The sequence below is a fragment of the Humulus lupulus genome, chromosome 9, assembly GCF_963169125.1.
Source record: "Humulus lupulus chromosome 9, drHumLupu1.1, whole genome shotgun sequence".
Classification (NCBI taxonomy): domain Eukaryota; kingdom Viridiplantae; phylum Streptophyta; class Magnoliopsida; order Rosales; family Cannabaceae; genus Humulus; species Humulus lupulus.
The window spans coordinates 7488595-7505373 of record NC_084801.1 but is presented as its reverse complement, the minus strand read 5'-3'; the positions used below and the strand labels follow the sequence as shown (position 1 = coordinate 7505373).

Genomic DNA, 16779 nt, shown 5'->3' with positions numbered 1-16779 from the left:
TGATGATTTTTTAGTTACAATTTTTTCACTTTTAGTTACAAATTTTTTTTTTTTTTATCAAGAAGAAAATTACTTCATTAATCAACCAACAAATTACACCCTCACCTCACTAAAAACCGAACCAAGAGGAACAACAAGCTGAACCTCCAAAACCAAAAAATATAGGCACTAATTACATGTTAATCTATGTATGAGGTCTCTCTCTTGTCTAGACATTTTTCTGTTTTTAATAACAAATAATCTATAAATCACTATACTCTTTACATCTAAGGCAATCAAAATATCAGTTTTGGAGAAACCTTCAAAGACACATCTATTCCTGTTTAGCCATAGACCATAGCAAGTTGTTGCACTAACTGCTATGCTGATAAGTCTCACAATACCAGAAGCTTTCAGCGAAATCCATGATAACCAGCCATCAAACTCCACCAACCACCCTCTGAAACCTAGCCATTTGAACACTAACTCCACCACTCGTCGAGACAGGCAGCATTTAAAAAATAAATGTTGATGTGATTCAGGCTGGTCTCCACAAACAGGACAAAGAAATGAATCTAAGACTATGTGAAATTTACTCAAGTTGTCTTTTGTTAACAGATGAGCATTCACAACTTGCCAAAGCATAAATCGATGCTTTGGAAGATTGAGAGTACTCCATATGGCTCTGTGATAGCTAACTTGAGCAGGTGGAAGAGAGCTGTTATACAGAACAGATGAACAAAACTTACCCGAACAACCTGCCTTCAAAATCTCAGACATGGAAATTTTTTGTCTAAGTCGACATAGTTTGCGCCAATACCAACTAGAGTCCAACTTTAGCTCATAAGACCAAAAGGAAACCCCCTTAAGATAGATAGTGTTCACCCACTTGACCCACAGTAAATCTCTCTTCTCAGTGATAGCCCAAATGTATTTGGCTAAGATAGCTTGATTCCATTTGGTCCCTTCTTTAAACCCAAGACCACCAAAAGACTTGGGAAGACAAACTTTCTCCCAAGAGGCCACATGAATTCTGCTTCTGTTCCCGTTCATTCCCCAAAGGAAGCCTCTACAAAGTTTCTCAATCTCTTTAGAAACACTCTGAGGAAGGATGAAAGTACTCATCCAATAATTTCGAAGACCAAGTAAAATTGAATGAATTAATTGAACTTTGCCAGCAAATGACAGGTGCCTACTTCCCCAAGAATGAAGTCTCATTTTGATTTTTTTAATGATAATCCCACAGTTCTCAGCTTTCCATTTTGTTGGTCATAAAGGCACCCCTAAGTACTTTAAAGGGAAATCACCTTCAGCCAAACCTAGATCCCTAATGATCTCCTCTTTCTCCCTAAGCTCAACCCCTCCAAAGAATATTTGTGATTTATTAACATTGATATGGAGCCCAGTAGTATTGCTGAAATCATCCAAGACCTCTCTAAGAACTTTAATGGACTGCTTGGACCCTTTACTAAGAAGAATCAAGTCATCCGCAAAGCATAAGTTTATTAACTTCAAACTTTTGCAAAGAGGATGATATCTGAATTTAAAGACTTGAGCAGCGTGAAGAAGACTTCTCGATAGATAATCCATAATCAGAACAAATATCAAAGGAGATAAAGGATCACCTTGACGAAGTCCCTTAGCCCCATGAAAACCACCTTGAATTCTACCATTCATAAGGAGAGAATAGGAAGTGCTTTTGATACAAATCATTACCAGCTGAACAAATCTACTAGGAAAGTTTAAAGCATTAAGAAGATCTTCAATAAAATTCCAATCCACAGTGTCATATGCCTTACTGATATCTATCTTGATAGTACAGCGAGGAGAAGTGTTTTTCCTCTGATAGTTCTTCAAAATGTCTTGAAGAATCATCACATTGTGAGCAATTGACCTCCCTTGGACAAAAGCACCTTGGTTTTGGTGAACCAGAGAAGGGAGAACTGATGCAAGTCTAGAGCATAACAGTTTTGATATGCATTTGTATATCGTTGAACAACATGCAATAGGTTTGTAGTCAACTGCTTTAGCCGGGTTCTCTTGTTTAGGGATGAGAGAAATCATCGTATTATGTAACTCAGGTGGCATGAGACCTGTTTCAAAATAGTTAGTAACATCAACACTAATTTCCCCCCTTATAACAGACCACATTTTCTTGAAAAATCCAGATCCAAACCCATCAGGTCCTGGTGATTTTGTGTCAGATACTAAACATTGCTCTTTTTATTTCCTTGTACGAAAATGGTTTCAGCAAACCAAGTTGATCATCTAAAGAAAGCTTAGATCCCTGCTCAATACAAATCAAATTCAATCTGGTTTTGACAGTACTGTTACTGCCCATATAGCTTCGAAAATGATTGAGAAAATGCTGAACTACTTAAGGAAAATTCTCATTAACTTTACCTTGGTCTGTCATGAATGTTGTAATTCTGTTTTCCATTTTTCTCTTCTTTAGACAGGCATGAAAATAAGAGGTATTGGAATATCCTTTTTCCAGCCAAGTAATTTTACTCCTTTGTCTTAGAAACTTATGGTACATTTTCTCTTGAGCATAAAAATTAGCAGCTGCATTAGTTTCTTGCTCCTGATAAATCTTTTCTCTCGGGTGAGTTTGAACCTGTAATTTAGCCTCACTGTAGCAGGCTTTAGCTTCCTGATAACTCTTCCCAATATCACCTATCACTTCATGATTAAACTTCTTGAGGCAATGCTTAACTCTCATCAGTTTTAAGTAAACCCCTTTTAGACCTCTAGTAGATAACGGTTTCTTCCAATTTTGCTCCACTAAGCTCTTGAACTCAGGGTGATTAGCCCAGAAATTGTAATACCGAAATGGATTAATCCCAATAGCCTCTGTAGTTGTAGTTGAAACAGCACAAGAACAATGATCTGATATGGTTTCCCAACTAAAACGAGTTGTTGAGTTAGGAAAGTGATCATGCCACTCCTCATTGACAAATATATGATCTATCTTGGAATAGATTCGATTGGTACCAGCTTGGTTGTTAGTCCAAGTGAAAACCGACCCATGACTTTTGAGAGCTTCAATATGAACCTGAGATAACCAGTGATTAGAGTCAGCCATTTCATTTTGCGTTATAGGATTCCCCCAATTTCTGTCATCAACATTAAATACTGAGTTAAAATCCCCAAGAATTAACCAAGAAGAAATAGGAAACTTCAGCTGCACCAGATTATACCAAATAGTCTTCCTCTCTTCAATGGTGTTAAAACCATAAACAAATGTGAGACAAAATGCAGTAGCTTGCCCAGCCATTTTTACCACACAATGAACATGTTGAGGTGATTCTGCAATTACTATAACTCTAACATAACCTTTTCTCCATATAATCAATAACCTGCCCTCAACAGTAGAGCTATTAAAGAAATCCCAATTAGCAAACTTTTTGTCCGTCAACTCCTGAACTTTATTCCCTTTCAACTTAGTTTCTAACAAACCCCCTACTCCAATTTTATTGACATTGTAAAACTCTACCACAGAATCTTGCTTATCCTTGTTATTCAAGCCCCTAACATTCAAACTTCCTATATTGCAACTATCCATGATTAAGTAGAAATTAAACTAGGACCCTTTGGCTCTCTGCACTCTACCTTCTCAGCCACAAATTCCTTCTCTTCCTGTAAAATACTAAATTTATTCACAAATCTATGCCCAACATCTTGGCCACGATCTATATTAGGACTTGGGACAGGTTCCTTCATTCTTGACCGAGCAGCTCTTCTAGGAGTTTTCCAAGCAGCATTAGGCAGCGATTGATCATCTGTTTTTCCTGAACCAGATGGTTCCAACGGAGAGGAAACAGGAACTGAAATGGGGGGATTTTGTGTGTGGTCCTCTGGTTTAGTTACAGGATCCTTCTTCTCTGTGTTCCTCACTTTCTTCTCAATATACCCTTTCCTACAGTCGGCCATTATATGGCCATAACCCATACACGATTTACATTTCACAGGCAGCCATTCGTAGTCTATCCCCTGCTCCACCAACTGACCATTTTCATTTAGAAATTGAATCACTCTTGGTGGTGCATCCGTGATGTCCATTTCTACCAAAACCCGAGCGAATTGAATCCTGATACGATCCCTAGTATGCTGGTCCACCATAATTGCTTCCCAACAGTACTGACCAAAGCACTTAGGCATTTGTTCCCCCAGTATTGAAGACCTAAATCATGAAGCCGAATCCATAACGGAACAGAACAGATTAGCTTCACCGCATCAAGATCTGATGACCAGGGTCTGACTATTACTGGCTTTCTATCAAACTGAAGAACACCATTCTCTAAAACCAGATCCCTTGTCGCCTCATCATTAAATTTCACCATTGTTAAACCCATGGTCATACGAGTTATCTGCGCAATCCCAAGATGGCCCCAAATTCGCTTAATGTATCCCTCAAACACCGCCATTGGAGGGTTCGCACCTAGTACCATACAAATTACAGCTGAGCTCCAGTTCGCTGCTTGAAACTTCACCTCCTCAAGGTCAACTTGCGCAATCTTAATGCCATTCTTAAGCAGAGGTTCCTGATAAGTAAGATGAGGATCACGAGCAAATCTGTTTTCCTTCGCAAAAGAATTCCAATGCTTACGTGCTGAATCCTGGAGTGTCTCCTGACCTTCACTAGCATCCACCTCTTCTTCCACTACCCGAGCCCAATCCTTACTCAGTCGCCGATATTGAGTCGGAGACGGAGGGATCTCAAAATCACCATCATTAACCACTTCTGTTATCGTTTCTTCTTGCACTGTTTCCCCATCTGTTATAGATTTTGCTATTAGATTTAAACCTTCCGTAGACATCACACCACCAGCTTCTTCCTTCTCATTATTCTGATTACTACTGGAATCATGCTCAAACAATCGAGGTGCAGACTTTCGGACCACTCGCTTCTTCTTCGCCATGGAAGAGAGAAAATCGGGAGAGAAAGTCTTTAGTTACAAATTTTGTTGTGACTAAAAATAAGAATTTTTATAGTGACACTTGGTCTCAAAATCATTTTCAAATTTGTATATAGGTTTCTTTATTTCAGTAGTTAGGTACGTAAGAGATAGATTTTACAAGTGATTTTATGAAGTGTGTTTGTGTTTTTAATATATATATATATATATATATATTGTAAGAGACTGAAAAAAGTTGGTTGTGTTACTTATCTTGTTATTATGATTAAATAATGAGGTATATAAAAGTCATTATTTTTCGATTAATTGACATTTTGTTTTATGTTTATCATCTCTAAACAATATCAAACAAGTTAATATGGGATAAAGTATGCGCAAATGAAGATAATGTCATTATTATTTTGGAAAATATTAAAGGCTTATATATACATCACCAAATAATTAATATGAGATTTCTATATAAAAAATTTGTAGATAATGAATTTTTTTTGTTTTAACCGTTTATTTTGTTAATTTTAATGAAATATTCTAAATGTTTAACGGAATATATTTTTAAAATTGATTAAAAATAGATATTTATTAATTATATTAATATAAATTCAAATTCAAGTATTATAAAATATCATTATTATAATAATATATAATACAATACTAGATATTTACTAATTATATTAATATGAATTCAAATATTATAAATTATTATAATAATAATAATATTGGCTAGATATTTAATACTTATATTAATATAAATTTAAATATTCTAAAATATCATTATAATAATAATAATAATAATATATAATACATAATCTTATTTTTTTTAAATTATCATTTATGTTTAAAAATGTTATCATATTATATATATATATATAGATTTAGAAGTTATAAATAATGTTTTGGAAGTTTTCTCTCGTGACCTTTCTTCTCCCATGGCGAAGAAGAAGAAAACTGTGAGGAAAACGGTTACTAGAGCTGATGATCACGGTCTTCCTTCAATCCAAAGTTTGAAAGCTCCATCAGAAGAGGTGAGGGACGAGGAAGTCGGCGATGAGGACACCCAGATTTAGGGTAAAACTGGAACGGAACTAGATTTGGGGAAGGCTGCGAATGAGATTGTTCAAGATGGGGAACCGATTATGGCTGGGTCATCTTCTACAAGCTGGGCGGATAAAATAGAAGGTGGAGACTATCAATCGTCGGCACAAAAGCACTGGAATCAATTTAAAACGAGTAAGCTATCCTTCGGTGATCATAAATTAGACTATGCAGAACATCTTTTTAAGGATGGGAAGAGGATTGCAATGATTGATGAGGATGAAGTAAGAATTGAGTCAGCTAACTGGGACTAAGCTGTCATTTGTATGGTGCTTGGGGCTAACCCTCCTCTGCCAGTTTTTGAAGGTTTCATCAAGAGAGTTTGGGGTCACTTGGGGATTGCTCAAATTGCTAGAATGTCCATGGGTCTAGTAATGGTAAAATTTAATGATGAGGCTACACGCAGTCATGTATTGGAAAATGACAGTCTTCATTTTGACAGAAAATCGGTGATTGTTCGACCTTGGACAACAGATTTGAATGCGATTCAATTGGTCCGCTCAGTGCCGTTATGGATCAGATTGCATGACCTTGGTCTTCAATATTGGGGCAACAATTGCCTTAGTGCTCTAGTGAGCACTATAGGTAAGCCGATAATGGTTGATAAATTTACTCAAGAGAGAACTAGAGTACAGTTTGCTAGAGTGCTGGTGGAGATGGAACTTTAAGATAATCCTCCTAGAATTATTCATTACATGAATGAATTTGGTCAACTTGTGGAACAAGGGGTGGAGTATGAGTGGTTACCAGTCAAATGTAAAAATTGTGGAAATTATGGACATGTTATCACTGACTGTCGTAAGAACTAGAAGGGCCAGTTGGATCCTAAGGCTACTGAACCTAGCTGTTCTCAGGTTCGGGAAAAAGAGAAGACTAAACAGGTAGAGTCTTCAACCCCAAAGCATCATAAAGGAAATTGAGAGACTTTGTCGTGGGTTCCTTTGGGGAGTCAATGAAAATAGATGTAAGATTCATGTAGCCTCTTGGGATAAGGTTTGTTTGCCTAAGGCTCTAGGGGGGCTCGGTTTCAGAAATGGTAAAAAATGGAACCATGCTATTTTGGCCAAGTTTATTTGGGCTATATCTGAGAAAGTTGACCTTCTGTGGATGAAATGGATAAACTCCATTTATCTAAAAGGAGCTGACTTCTGGTCCTATAAGGTGCCCCCAGATACCAGCTGGTACTGGCGCAAGTTGTGTAACCTTAGGAGCATTTATAACAGGGATGAGATATTGGCTGCTGGTGCTTCAGGAAAATTTTGTCCTGCCAGCATATATTCCAGCTCTCTTCAGGTTCAGAAGGTGGATTATTACAAGGCTGTTTGGTGTAAGCTATCCCTACCTAAACATAGGTTTCTGCTTTGGCAAGTAGTCAATTCTCATCTACTTACCCTTGACAATCTGAGTCGATTCAAAGTGCATATAGATTCTCCTTTATGCCCTGTTTGTGGGGAGGTCGATGAGAGTCATGCCCATCTATTTTTTGATTGCTCTTTGTCTAAGCAGGTGTTGGCTCATGTTTGTGACTGGTTAGATGGGAATGGTTGGCCTGCTGAATTTGACAGTTGGAGAGTTTGGTTAGCCAGCAGGAAGTCTGTGTTCTTGCATTAGATTGCAGCTATGATTCTAGCTGTTTCTGTTTACAGCATTTGGAGAAATCGTAACAATTGCATATTTGAGTTAGCTTCTAAGTCTGCAATGAGCATAGTTGCGGAGATTAAGGCTGTTCTTCATCATCGACTGTTCAGTATTCAAAAGCTTAAACTTTCTGCTAAGGAGCATCGTTTCATAATTCAGTTTGCTGCAACAGTTTGATTTTTTATCTGGTCTGTTAGCTCCTCAGTGTTTCTGTTGTATTGGCTAGTTTGGTGAGGCTTTTTTGTTTCGCCTCTGTAGTTAGTGGTACTGATTTGTATTGTTTTTGGATTGCTTTATGGTGTTTAGCTGTTTTGGAGTGGCTGTAGCTTAGCCTCTTGTAGCTGTTTTGCTGATGTATTGTTTGTACTGTTGGTTTGATTAATGAAGTTATCCTTTCTTCTTGATAAAAAAAAAAAAACAATGTTTTGGTTTAATTTTTTATTTAATATGTTTATTTCATTCTTTTATATATAATATTATTTTTTATTTGAAATTTATATCACAATAATACACATTTAATAAAAATAATTAATAAATTCTATAAATAAAACTAAGCAATTATTATCTAGCTTGTATATATATGTGTGGTTCCTTGTAATAATAATGTTTTATTGTGTTTGTTCTCAATTTAAAAAAAAATCATTATAAAAAGTAAATTGTTATTATTTGGTCTTTTAAGTACTTATTTTCTTATCTTGTTTAATATCTTCTTATGGAGAAGTATTGATTATATATCTATTGGGGTTATGAAAATTAATGGCTGTTTAATGTTATATTATTACCTGGTAATTAGTTATGATAACATCAAGTAGTATATATAAAACACTGGTGATTACAGTAACTTGGAATGCAAGGCTCTCCTGATCATCAAACAATTATGTACACAATATGCTTATATATATTTAGATACTAAAATGTACTTTCTTTCATATTATATAATTATAGATATACTCTAATAAATGCTGAAGAACATCATAGATTTTAGTATGCATCTACATATATAGGATTATTTGAAGGAAAAAATAAACTTAATTGATGTGAGTACCAAAATTTTTGTAGTAATTAATGTATGAGAGCAAGACCACCAAATTACTTCTTACTAATTAATAAATATAGTACTATAATATGTAGCACTAGCAAATTAATGCTGCTACCTTAATTGATTAGCTTAAAATAATCTGAAGCTAATAATAACACACACATATATATATATATATATCTATTAATTGTCTATATATATAGGGAAGAACAACTCCAGGAAAGGGACATAAAAATGGTGCTCTGATCTATATAGCTATATATATATATATATATATAGCAGCATTAAGCTATAGAATATCATTTCAAATTCTATTATGTACATACATGTAATAATAGAAGTTAAAAAGAATATTATTCATTAACATATATATTAAACACACATGTATATATATACATAAAGAGCTTATTATTAGATATATGGACATTACTTTTGCTTCTACTGTGTGAAACGTTTTCTATTTTTCGGTATTTGGATAAATTATAACCTAGTTTTTTTTATGACAGCGTACATGATAGTTATAATAGTAATCTCACTAAATTTTCGGGAAATTCTGAATAGTTTCCAGTGCTGAAATAAGAGTTTAATAGTCTGTTTTCTACTCATATAAAAACAATTAGACAAACGTGCAACATACCGTTTGAAAACTCTGACTTTAGCAGCGTAAATTATTTGAAATTTTTCAAAAATTGGACAAATAACTGTTATAACTATAATGTACGATATCATTGATATCATGAAAAAAAAAAAGTTATAATTTCTCCAAATACTAAAAATAAAAAACTTTAAAAAATATACTCCTACCTACAAAAATTCATATATATATATATATATATAACATCACCAATATATTGAATCCCCCTTCTGATCAAAATTCCCCAAGAATAACTTTTGATTAATAACTTCCATATTTTCCAATCCACAACAAAGGCTACAACAATATATGACAAGCAGTAGTTGATATATATTGTGTGTATATATATACTAAGTTTCACAAAATTAAGAAGATGAAATGACATTGAAACCACCATAATTATATGTATATATATGGACAATATAACAACCTAATAATTAATTAAAGCGAGAAAAATAATCTACGAAATTAAGATTTGTAACAAATAAAGTACTAATAACAAATAAGTAAAAAGTAGTAACAAAAAAAGAAAGAAAATGTCTCTATATATTTGTAAAATTGTCTAAAGTACGTATAAGTACGTACAAACTTAGTGCATCACAATTAATATCCATCATATCAAATGATGAATAATCCATCGATCGAGATCGATCTCTCTAAGCCAAAAGTCATTATTATTAATTACTACTACTAATAATATATATTTACAAGAAGAGATTACCAGAACTAATAAAAAAACGCTTTACGATCTTCATCATCATCATCATCACATATATATATATATATGATCATGCATATATATATATATATATATAATCATGGCTCTTGTTTGAGGAACATGGTACCAGGAACCATATCTTGCAAAAGTCCAAAATCATCATCACCACGACCATGTTGTTGATGATAAGCAGCCTGAGATAAAATCCCAGCCGTTGATGCTGTTATAGTTGATGATGATGATCCTGATCTGCCACCACCACCTAATAATATGTTATTATTATTGTTAATCATGTAATTATTAGGCATTTGTCCGAACAGACTATTGTACTCCTGGTGATGAGGGAAACCGGCAGCGGCGCCGCCCATCAGCGATGTCATGGAAGGTGGGAACATGGCGGCGGCTGCGGCTGCGGCGGCGGCGTTGCCACGGAGGGCGGAGGGTAGTGGGTGGTTGTGAGTGCCTTCGTAGGTGGTTATGACGGTGGAGGGGTCCTGGTATGACCTTTCTACGCGTTTCTTCACACTACATTTTTGAGTTGTGCACCGGTAATAGCTTCTGTGTACGTATTGAAAATAATTATATATAATTACAACACATATGAGCTATATTAATAATTAAGAAAATTTTAACATTTTGTAGTGTAAACATACAAGATTGGGAAACCAAAAAGTTGCTGAGACGAAAAGTTGGAATCTTCAGAAGTAAGAGTAGTACACAAAAAGTTTTTTCTTTTCTCACGTTTGTCTGTGTGTTTATATATATATATATATATGTATATAAATTCAATATAGTTGTTCAAATTCCACGACTTGATTAGTTTATTCCTTTTGCATAAGAATGAGTTGCACAAATGGAAGTTTTTGGGTTTTTACTATATTTAATAACATGAAATTTTCATTTTCGATGATCTTAAAAATATTATTACACATATTTGTAATTGAACCAAATCAAATCTAGAGCTAATATAACATATATATATATATGTATATATACCTTGGATAAGGGCTGTTTTTGACAGCTTTTTGACCATATTTTCTCCATCGATAGCCATCTTCAAGATGATCAACCTCACTTTTTGTCATGAAAGCAAATCGTGGCTCCTTTTGCTTCTTCTCTCCTTTCTTACTATTATTATTGTTCTTATTATTATTCCCTTTGCTCCTGTTCAATCCAAACAAAATTATATATCAAAAACACATAAAAAAAAAACCTAAAAAAGAAGAAGAAGAAGAAAAACCCATAAAAATTCACTTACACTTTCTTAGAGTTACTATCATCATCGTCGTGATCCAGATCCTTCTGATCTCGATCTTCGGACCCTTTTCGCTTCTGATCTCGATTATTATTATTATTAGAAGAGTCATGATCTTGATCGTGATTATCACCAGTGGTAGAAGAAGAAGACAGCGAATTAATATTCGAGTGATTATTATTATCATTACAATTACTCACCACCGCTGCCACTTGTGGTGGCGATAATGGCGGCGATGGCGTCGTCATCATCATCATCAACCCTAGCTTCTGATCATCGGAGCTGAGAGCGGCAGCTTGGTCGGAAGAAGAGGACGACAGCCCAAAAGCCGTGGTGGTAGTGGCGTTGTTACTAAACGACGACGAGTTGTTGTAGTAGTAGTAGAAATCTTCCATAGTAGGGCTGATGAAACCACCACCACCACCACCAACACTACCACTGTCAAACCCTAGGAAACCGCTAGGGTTAGTGGGAGTGTTGTGCATGGTGGTTATGAAGGGCGAGGAGGAAGAAGAAGATGAGCCCGCGGAGCTGATGAAATCTCGATCAACGGTCATGATTTGATGATGATCATGGCCGAACGGTGATGATGAGTAGTAGTAGAGGTCTTTGGGTTCAATATCAGACATGTTCGATCTTATGGAGATAAGAAAAGAAAGAAAGAAAGGAAAGGAAAGGAAAAGAAAGGTATATGAGAGAGAAAGAGTATTTGTGGTGAGGGGTTTCGTCTGAAGACTGCTAAGGTTTAATACTTGTTTGTTGTCTTTCATCTACTACATGTGGAGGGTTTGAAATTGTTATATATGGAATTATTATTGTGTGTGTATATATATATAAATATATATATAGAGGTGTGTATAGAGAGAGAGAGAGAAAGAGAGAGAAAGAGAATAAGATAGGTGAAGTCTTAAGTTTGAATTTGGACTTGCTATCATCACTTTATAAAGCAAGGTTGACAAAACTCACCTTCCAATCACAGGACAAAAAAGTGGCTTCTTGTATGGAAACATTTATTATAGTAAATAATAAATAATAATAATAATCTTCTTCTAGTTAACTTGCTATGTAGTTAGCTCTCTTTTGGAGACTTAGTTTGGTTTCTCTTTAAATTTTTATAATTTGTTTTAAATTAATAAAATAAGAATTGCTAAAGGGTATCACCGGTGTTCAACATCACAAATATGTGATACTGATATTGGTGTAATTCAATATCGGGTCACACACATTTGAATTTAATAACCAACTATAGAGTGACACCTTATGTAGTGCTGGACAACTTAAGAGTGTTTATTTTGAGTAGTTGAGTTGTATTAAAAAGTGTAAAGAGACTTAAGATAGAAGTAATATTAAAACTCTTATGTACAAAAGAGTTCACTTTGTCCTTAAAATACATATGAGACCACATAAATTATTAACTTTGCCTATTAAAATTTGAATAAAATATTCTCGTATATTATTCTATTATTCATCACGGATCCCTAAATAATATTATTAATTAATGGGTATATATCTTGATATTATAATCTATTTGCTTTGTTAGAATCAAGAGGATAAGAAGAATATAATTACATCACTTAATATATAGTTCATCTCTTATATAGTTAATTATTTCCGTGTAACACACAATATAACTTTTTTTAAAGAAAAATTTGGTATATATATATTACGTGTTATGTATGGAATGTGTCAGTTATTATATATATAAATATACAGTAGCAATTATTGTGTTTAAGAAAATAAATATATAAATATCCCCATATACAATAATTCAATCAAAATTAATTAAATAAATAATGACAAGCATAGTAGTACTATATATAAATATCACATCAAAATGTCTCAAAGTGTTTTCACATGGAGAGATTATATACATATATATATTCCATATTATTATTTTTTATAAATAAATAAAAAAAATCAAATGGTATTTTCAGTATAACATAATCGTTTTGGCCTAATAAAGGTGAGTCTCAGCCAGAGTTTGAATGTTAAAATGTATTTATATGCCTAGCACAACAACTATAAACACACATATATATATTTATATAAGAGATAAAAGTCAACGTAGACTGTTTTAGAGAGAGCGAGAGAGATAATAAATGTGATGAAGATGAAGTATAATGAAAAAGAAGAAGATGTGGTGGTCATTAGGGTCAAAACGGTGTCGTTTTGTTCAAACCTTGTCTACACACATATATATGAATGGGGTAGTGTGTTTTTTTTTTAAAAAAAAGAAAGAAAGAAAGCATTTTTTTTGGCGAATTGGAACAATAATGGAATATTGGGCTTACACGTGCCAAGACTGGCACCGGCTTTTGACCGTAGCCGAAACACGACCCGGCACGTGGGATAGATAGCCTTCTTCTCTATACTCCATCCTACGTGGCAGTCTCTCTATTATTCGGCATGCTGATGTGAACCCCACGTCACCGTCATTCTCTCTCTCTCTATCCTTGACTCTTGTCGACATCTCTCTCTCTAGAGCCATATCTATCGTTCAATCACAGCCGTTGGATCTCCGTACACATGTCACTTGATCACAGAATTTTGCTCGGCATAGAATGCCATTTTATTCAACTATACTCACACTAATTATCAACGATTCTAATTTAAGTGTACAATTCTTTTTTGTTGAAATGGAATTTTAGTCCAAAGATGCTAATTAAATTTAATTAAGACACTAAATATTATGTTTGTACTTAACGTGACATATACTATGAATTACTAATTAATTAATAGGAGAGATTTATTGATTTTACAATAAATGTCATGCATTTATAATTGCTATATCTTTTTTATATAATATGTATGTAGATAACGAAATTTTTAAATTTTTTTTTTTAATGTTAACTTTAACGAAATATTCTTATATTTAAAAAAATATTCTCATATTTAACGGTAGTTTGTAAACATTTAAACTTAAATAAAATATGATATTTTTGAGATATTTTACAATAATAATTATTTAAAAATAATAAATAATTAAACAAATTAAAATATGATATTTTTTAGATATTTTATAATAATAATTATTTAAAAATAATAAAATCATACTTTTTATAACTTAAATAAAATTGAATTATACTTAAACTCACTCATTAAAACAATATCATATTAAACATATAATATAATTTACTGTTAATCAGCAACAATTTAAAAAAAAAAACTAGCAAGAAATTTAAAATTCACCTATAATATTTAATATTACATTAAACATATAATATATAATATCTTATTGTCACTCCTAAATTAAAAAAATAGAACAAAAATAAACTTAAACAAAAAAAAATTATTTAATTAAAATAGGGTACTTATTTAAAATTTATATGATATTAATATAACTTTAATAAAAATAATTAATAAATTTTACAGATAAAAAGTAAACAAACATATCTATTACACTTTATTTGTATCTACTATATATATATATATAAATAAGTAGTTAATTAATTAATTATATAACAACGGTCGTCTTCATGTACTTACTTTTCTTGGCTTTTTCTATTTTCTAATCTTCCTATTAATTGAGCACACATTAAAACCACCTAGAAATCTAACACTTGAAAATTTTCAACTAATTCATAACTTATTAATTTTGATAGTTATTTGTTTTAATATATTGATATAGAAGATTTTCCCAACTAATTAATCATATATGTAATGAGGCAATCAGTCTAAATATATTGTAAAATAATAATAATAATAATAAGAAGAAGAAGAAGAAGAAAGGGGTTAGACTTTTGAAACATGATGAAATGAATAAGGGGTACGACTTTGTTTGTGAATTGAAAAAAAGTAGGGTTCAAGTGGTCGAAATATTGACCGACTTCTGGTTGATATCCAAACAAAGTATTAAGCGGTACCCATTAATTCCATTTATTATTGTTTTTGTGTGGCCATTCTTTTTAATTCTATCTCCAACTGATACAAAATGCTATCAATTTCTTCTTCTTTTTTCTTCCATATAAATTAATTAATGCAAAACGTTGCAATTTGTTAACGTGTGAAAATCGTTAACTATGTGAAAATGATCCTCAACTGTTACTTTGGAAATACATCTAAAAACAAATATATCTCTTTCTCTTTGTACGATCATGATCAATATATAGGTCTGTGAAAGTAGTGGTCATCGGATAGTATATAGTCTTTGACATGTTATATTGCCATTATGACATGATTTTTCAAAATTATGGTCATACGTGTGCGTTAGACTTCCCTTGGAGAGTTTTCAACTATCCAACTCTCACTTGATGTGGGGATCGTTATCCTTCTCGCTTCCATATAGAGTTAGTAGCGGGGGACGAGTTGACCGTCTCGCGAGCCTTTTGCTAGGTGCTCGCGAGGAAGGAGTTGGTCGTCCCACGAGCCCTATGCTTTTGGGCTTGCAAGCTTCTTCAAGTCGCATACCTTGATCAACTTGGGAGCTCATGACGAGCCTTTGCTCGTTAAGTCCTTCATGCTCCGGACACGGGACCCTATATATTTTCAGGGTCAACTACAATATTTATTGTGCTACTTTTGCTTTTGGGCTTGCAAGCATCTTCAAGTCGCATACCTTGGTCAACTTGGGAGCTCATGACGAGCCTTTGCTTGTTAATTAGTCCTTCATGATCTTGACACGTGACCCTATATGTTTTTCAGAGTCAACTACAATATTTATTGTGCTATTCTTCTGCTTTTGGGCTTGCAAGCATCTTCAAGTCGCATACCTTGATCAACTTGGGAGCTCATGAAGGGTCTTTGCTCGCTAAGTCCTTCAGACCTGACACGTGACCCTAGATGTTTTTCAGAGTCAACTACAATATTTATTGTGCTACTTTTGCTTTTGGGCTTGCAATAAGCATCTTTAAGTCGCATGCCCTGATCAGCTTGGGAGCTCACGAAGGGTCTTTGCTCGCTAAGTCCTTCAGATCTGGACACGTGACCTTAGATATTATTAGGGTTAACTACAATATTTATTATGATACATAAATACTATTTTTTTTCCTAATACGTATAATATTTTGGACTTTATTTATACTAAATATTTGTTTGGACCCTCTACTTTGAAAAATATTTTTTTGAACTCAATAATTTGTAAATTGGTTAATAATGGTCATCTGATGAATTCGATTTTGATCAAGATACTTTTGAATATGATCTTTTAAATAATTAATGATGCTCGTTGAAGATTCAATATTTCCAGGTCAATGATCCCATAAATTAAATCTGAAGGCAAAATATTATGACCAAAATCAAGTTTAGCCAAACAATTTTTAACCAATTTACAAAACTATAACTCTAAAAATATTTTTCAAAAGAGTGGGTAGAAAGGGGTATATCAAACAAGAGTAAAAGTTCTCGGATGGTATTAATCCCATTTTGTCAAAAACAAAAGAAAAAGTATGGGCCCGTTTGGTAAATTTTTTAAACACAAAAATAGAAATATTATTTTATTTTTGTTTCTTTATTTTTAAAAATTAAAAATATGTTTGGTAACTATTTTTGTTTTTTATTTTTAAAAAT

At 33.3% G+C, this 16779-nt stretch overlaps 2 protein-coding genes across 2 annotated transcripts; both read right to left on the bottom strand.

The window, feature by feature from the left end:
- Positions 1 to 1248: 1248 nt before the first annotated feature.
- On the bottom strand, positions 1249 to 3544 carry LOC133799371 (uncharacterized). The gene is made up of 2 exons (XM_062237395.1): positions 2383 to 3544; positions 1249 to 2165 (listed from the first exon to the last, which is right to left on the bottom strand). Exons 1-2 carry the CDS (start codon positions 3542 to 3544, stop codon positions 1249 to 1251), a joined length of 2079 nt encoding a protein of 692 aa, XP_062093379.1.
- Positions 3545 to 9818: 6274 nt separating this feature from the next.
- On the bottom strand, positions 9819 to 12187 carry LOC133800808 (WRKY transcription factor 28). Its single transcript, XM_062238872.1, has 3 exons — positions 11278 to 12187; positions 11016 to 11183; positions 9819 to 10577 (listed from the first exon to the last, which is right to left on the bottom strand). Exons 1-3 carry the CDS (start codon positions 12042 to 12044, stop codon positions 10118 to 10120), a joined length of 1395 nt encoding a protein of 464 aa, XP_062094856.1. The 5' UTR covers positions 12045 to 12187; the 3' UTR covers positions 9819 to 10117.
- Between the last annotated feature and the right edge of the window lie 4592 nt (positions 12188 to 16779).

Bases quoted from the DNA above. Each gene is read 5' to 3' on its own strand.
- LOC133799371 (XM_062237395.1), bottom strand. From the start codon at position 3,544: ATGGATAGTTGCAATATAGGAAGTTTGAATGTTAGGGGCTTGAATAAC. The intron at 2,166-2,382 runs GTAAAGTTAATG...CAAAATCACCAG, and splicing joins AACATTCATGACAGACCAAG to GACCTGATGGGTTTGGATCT.
- LOC133800808 (XM_062238872.1), bottom strand. From the start codon at position 12,044: ATGAAAGACAACAAACAAGTATTAAACCTTAGCAGTCTTCAGACGAAA. The intron at 11,184-11,277 runs GTAAGTGAATTT...TGGATTGAACAG, and splicing joins GATAGTAACTCTAAGAAAGT to GAGCAAAGGGAATAATAATA. The intron at 10,578-11,015 runs GTATATATACAT...ATACGTACACAG, and splicing joins AAAAACAGCCCTTATCCAAG to AAGCTATTACCGGTGCACAA.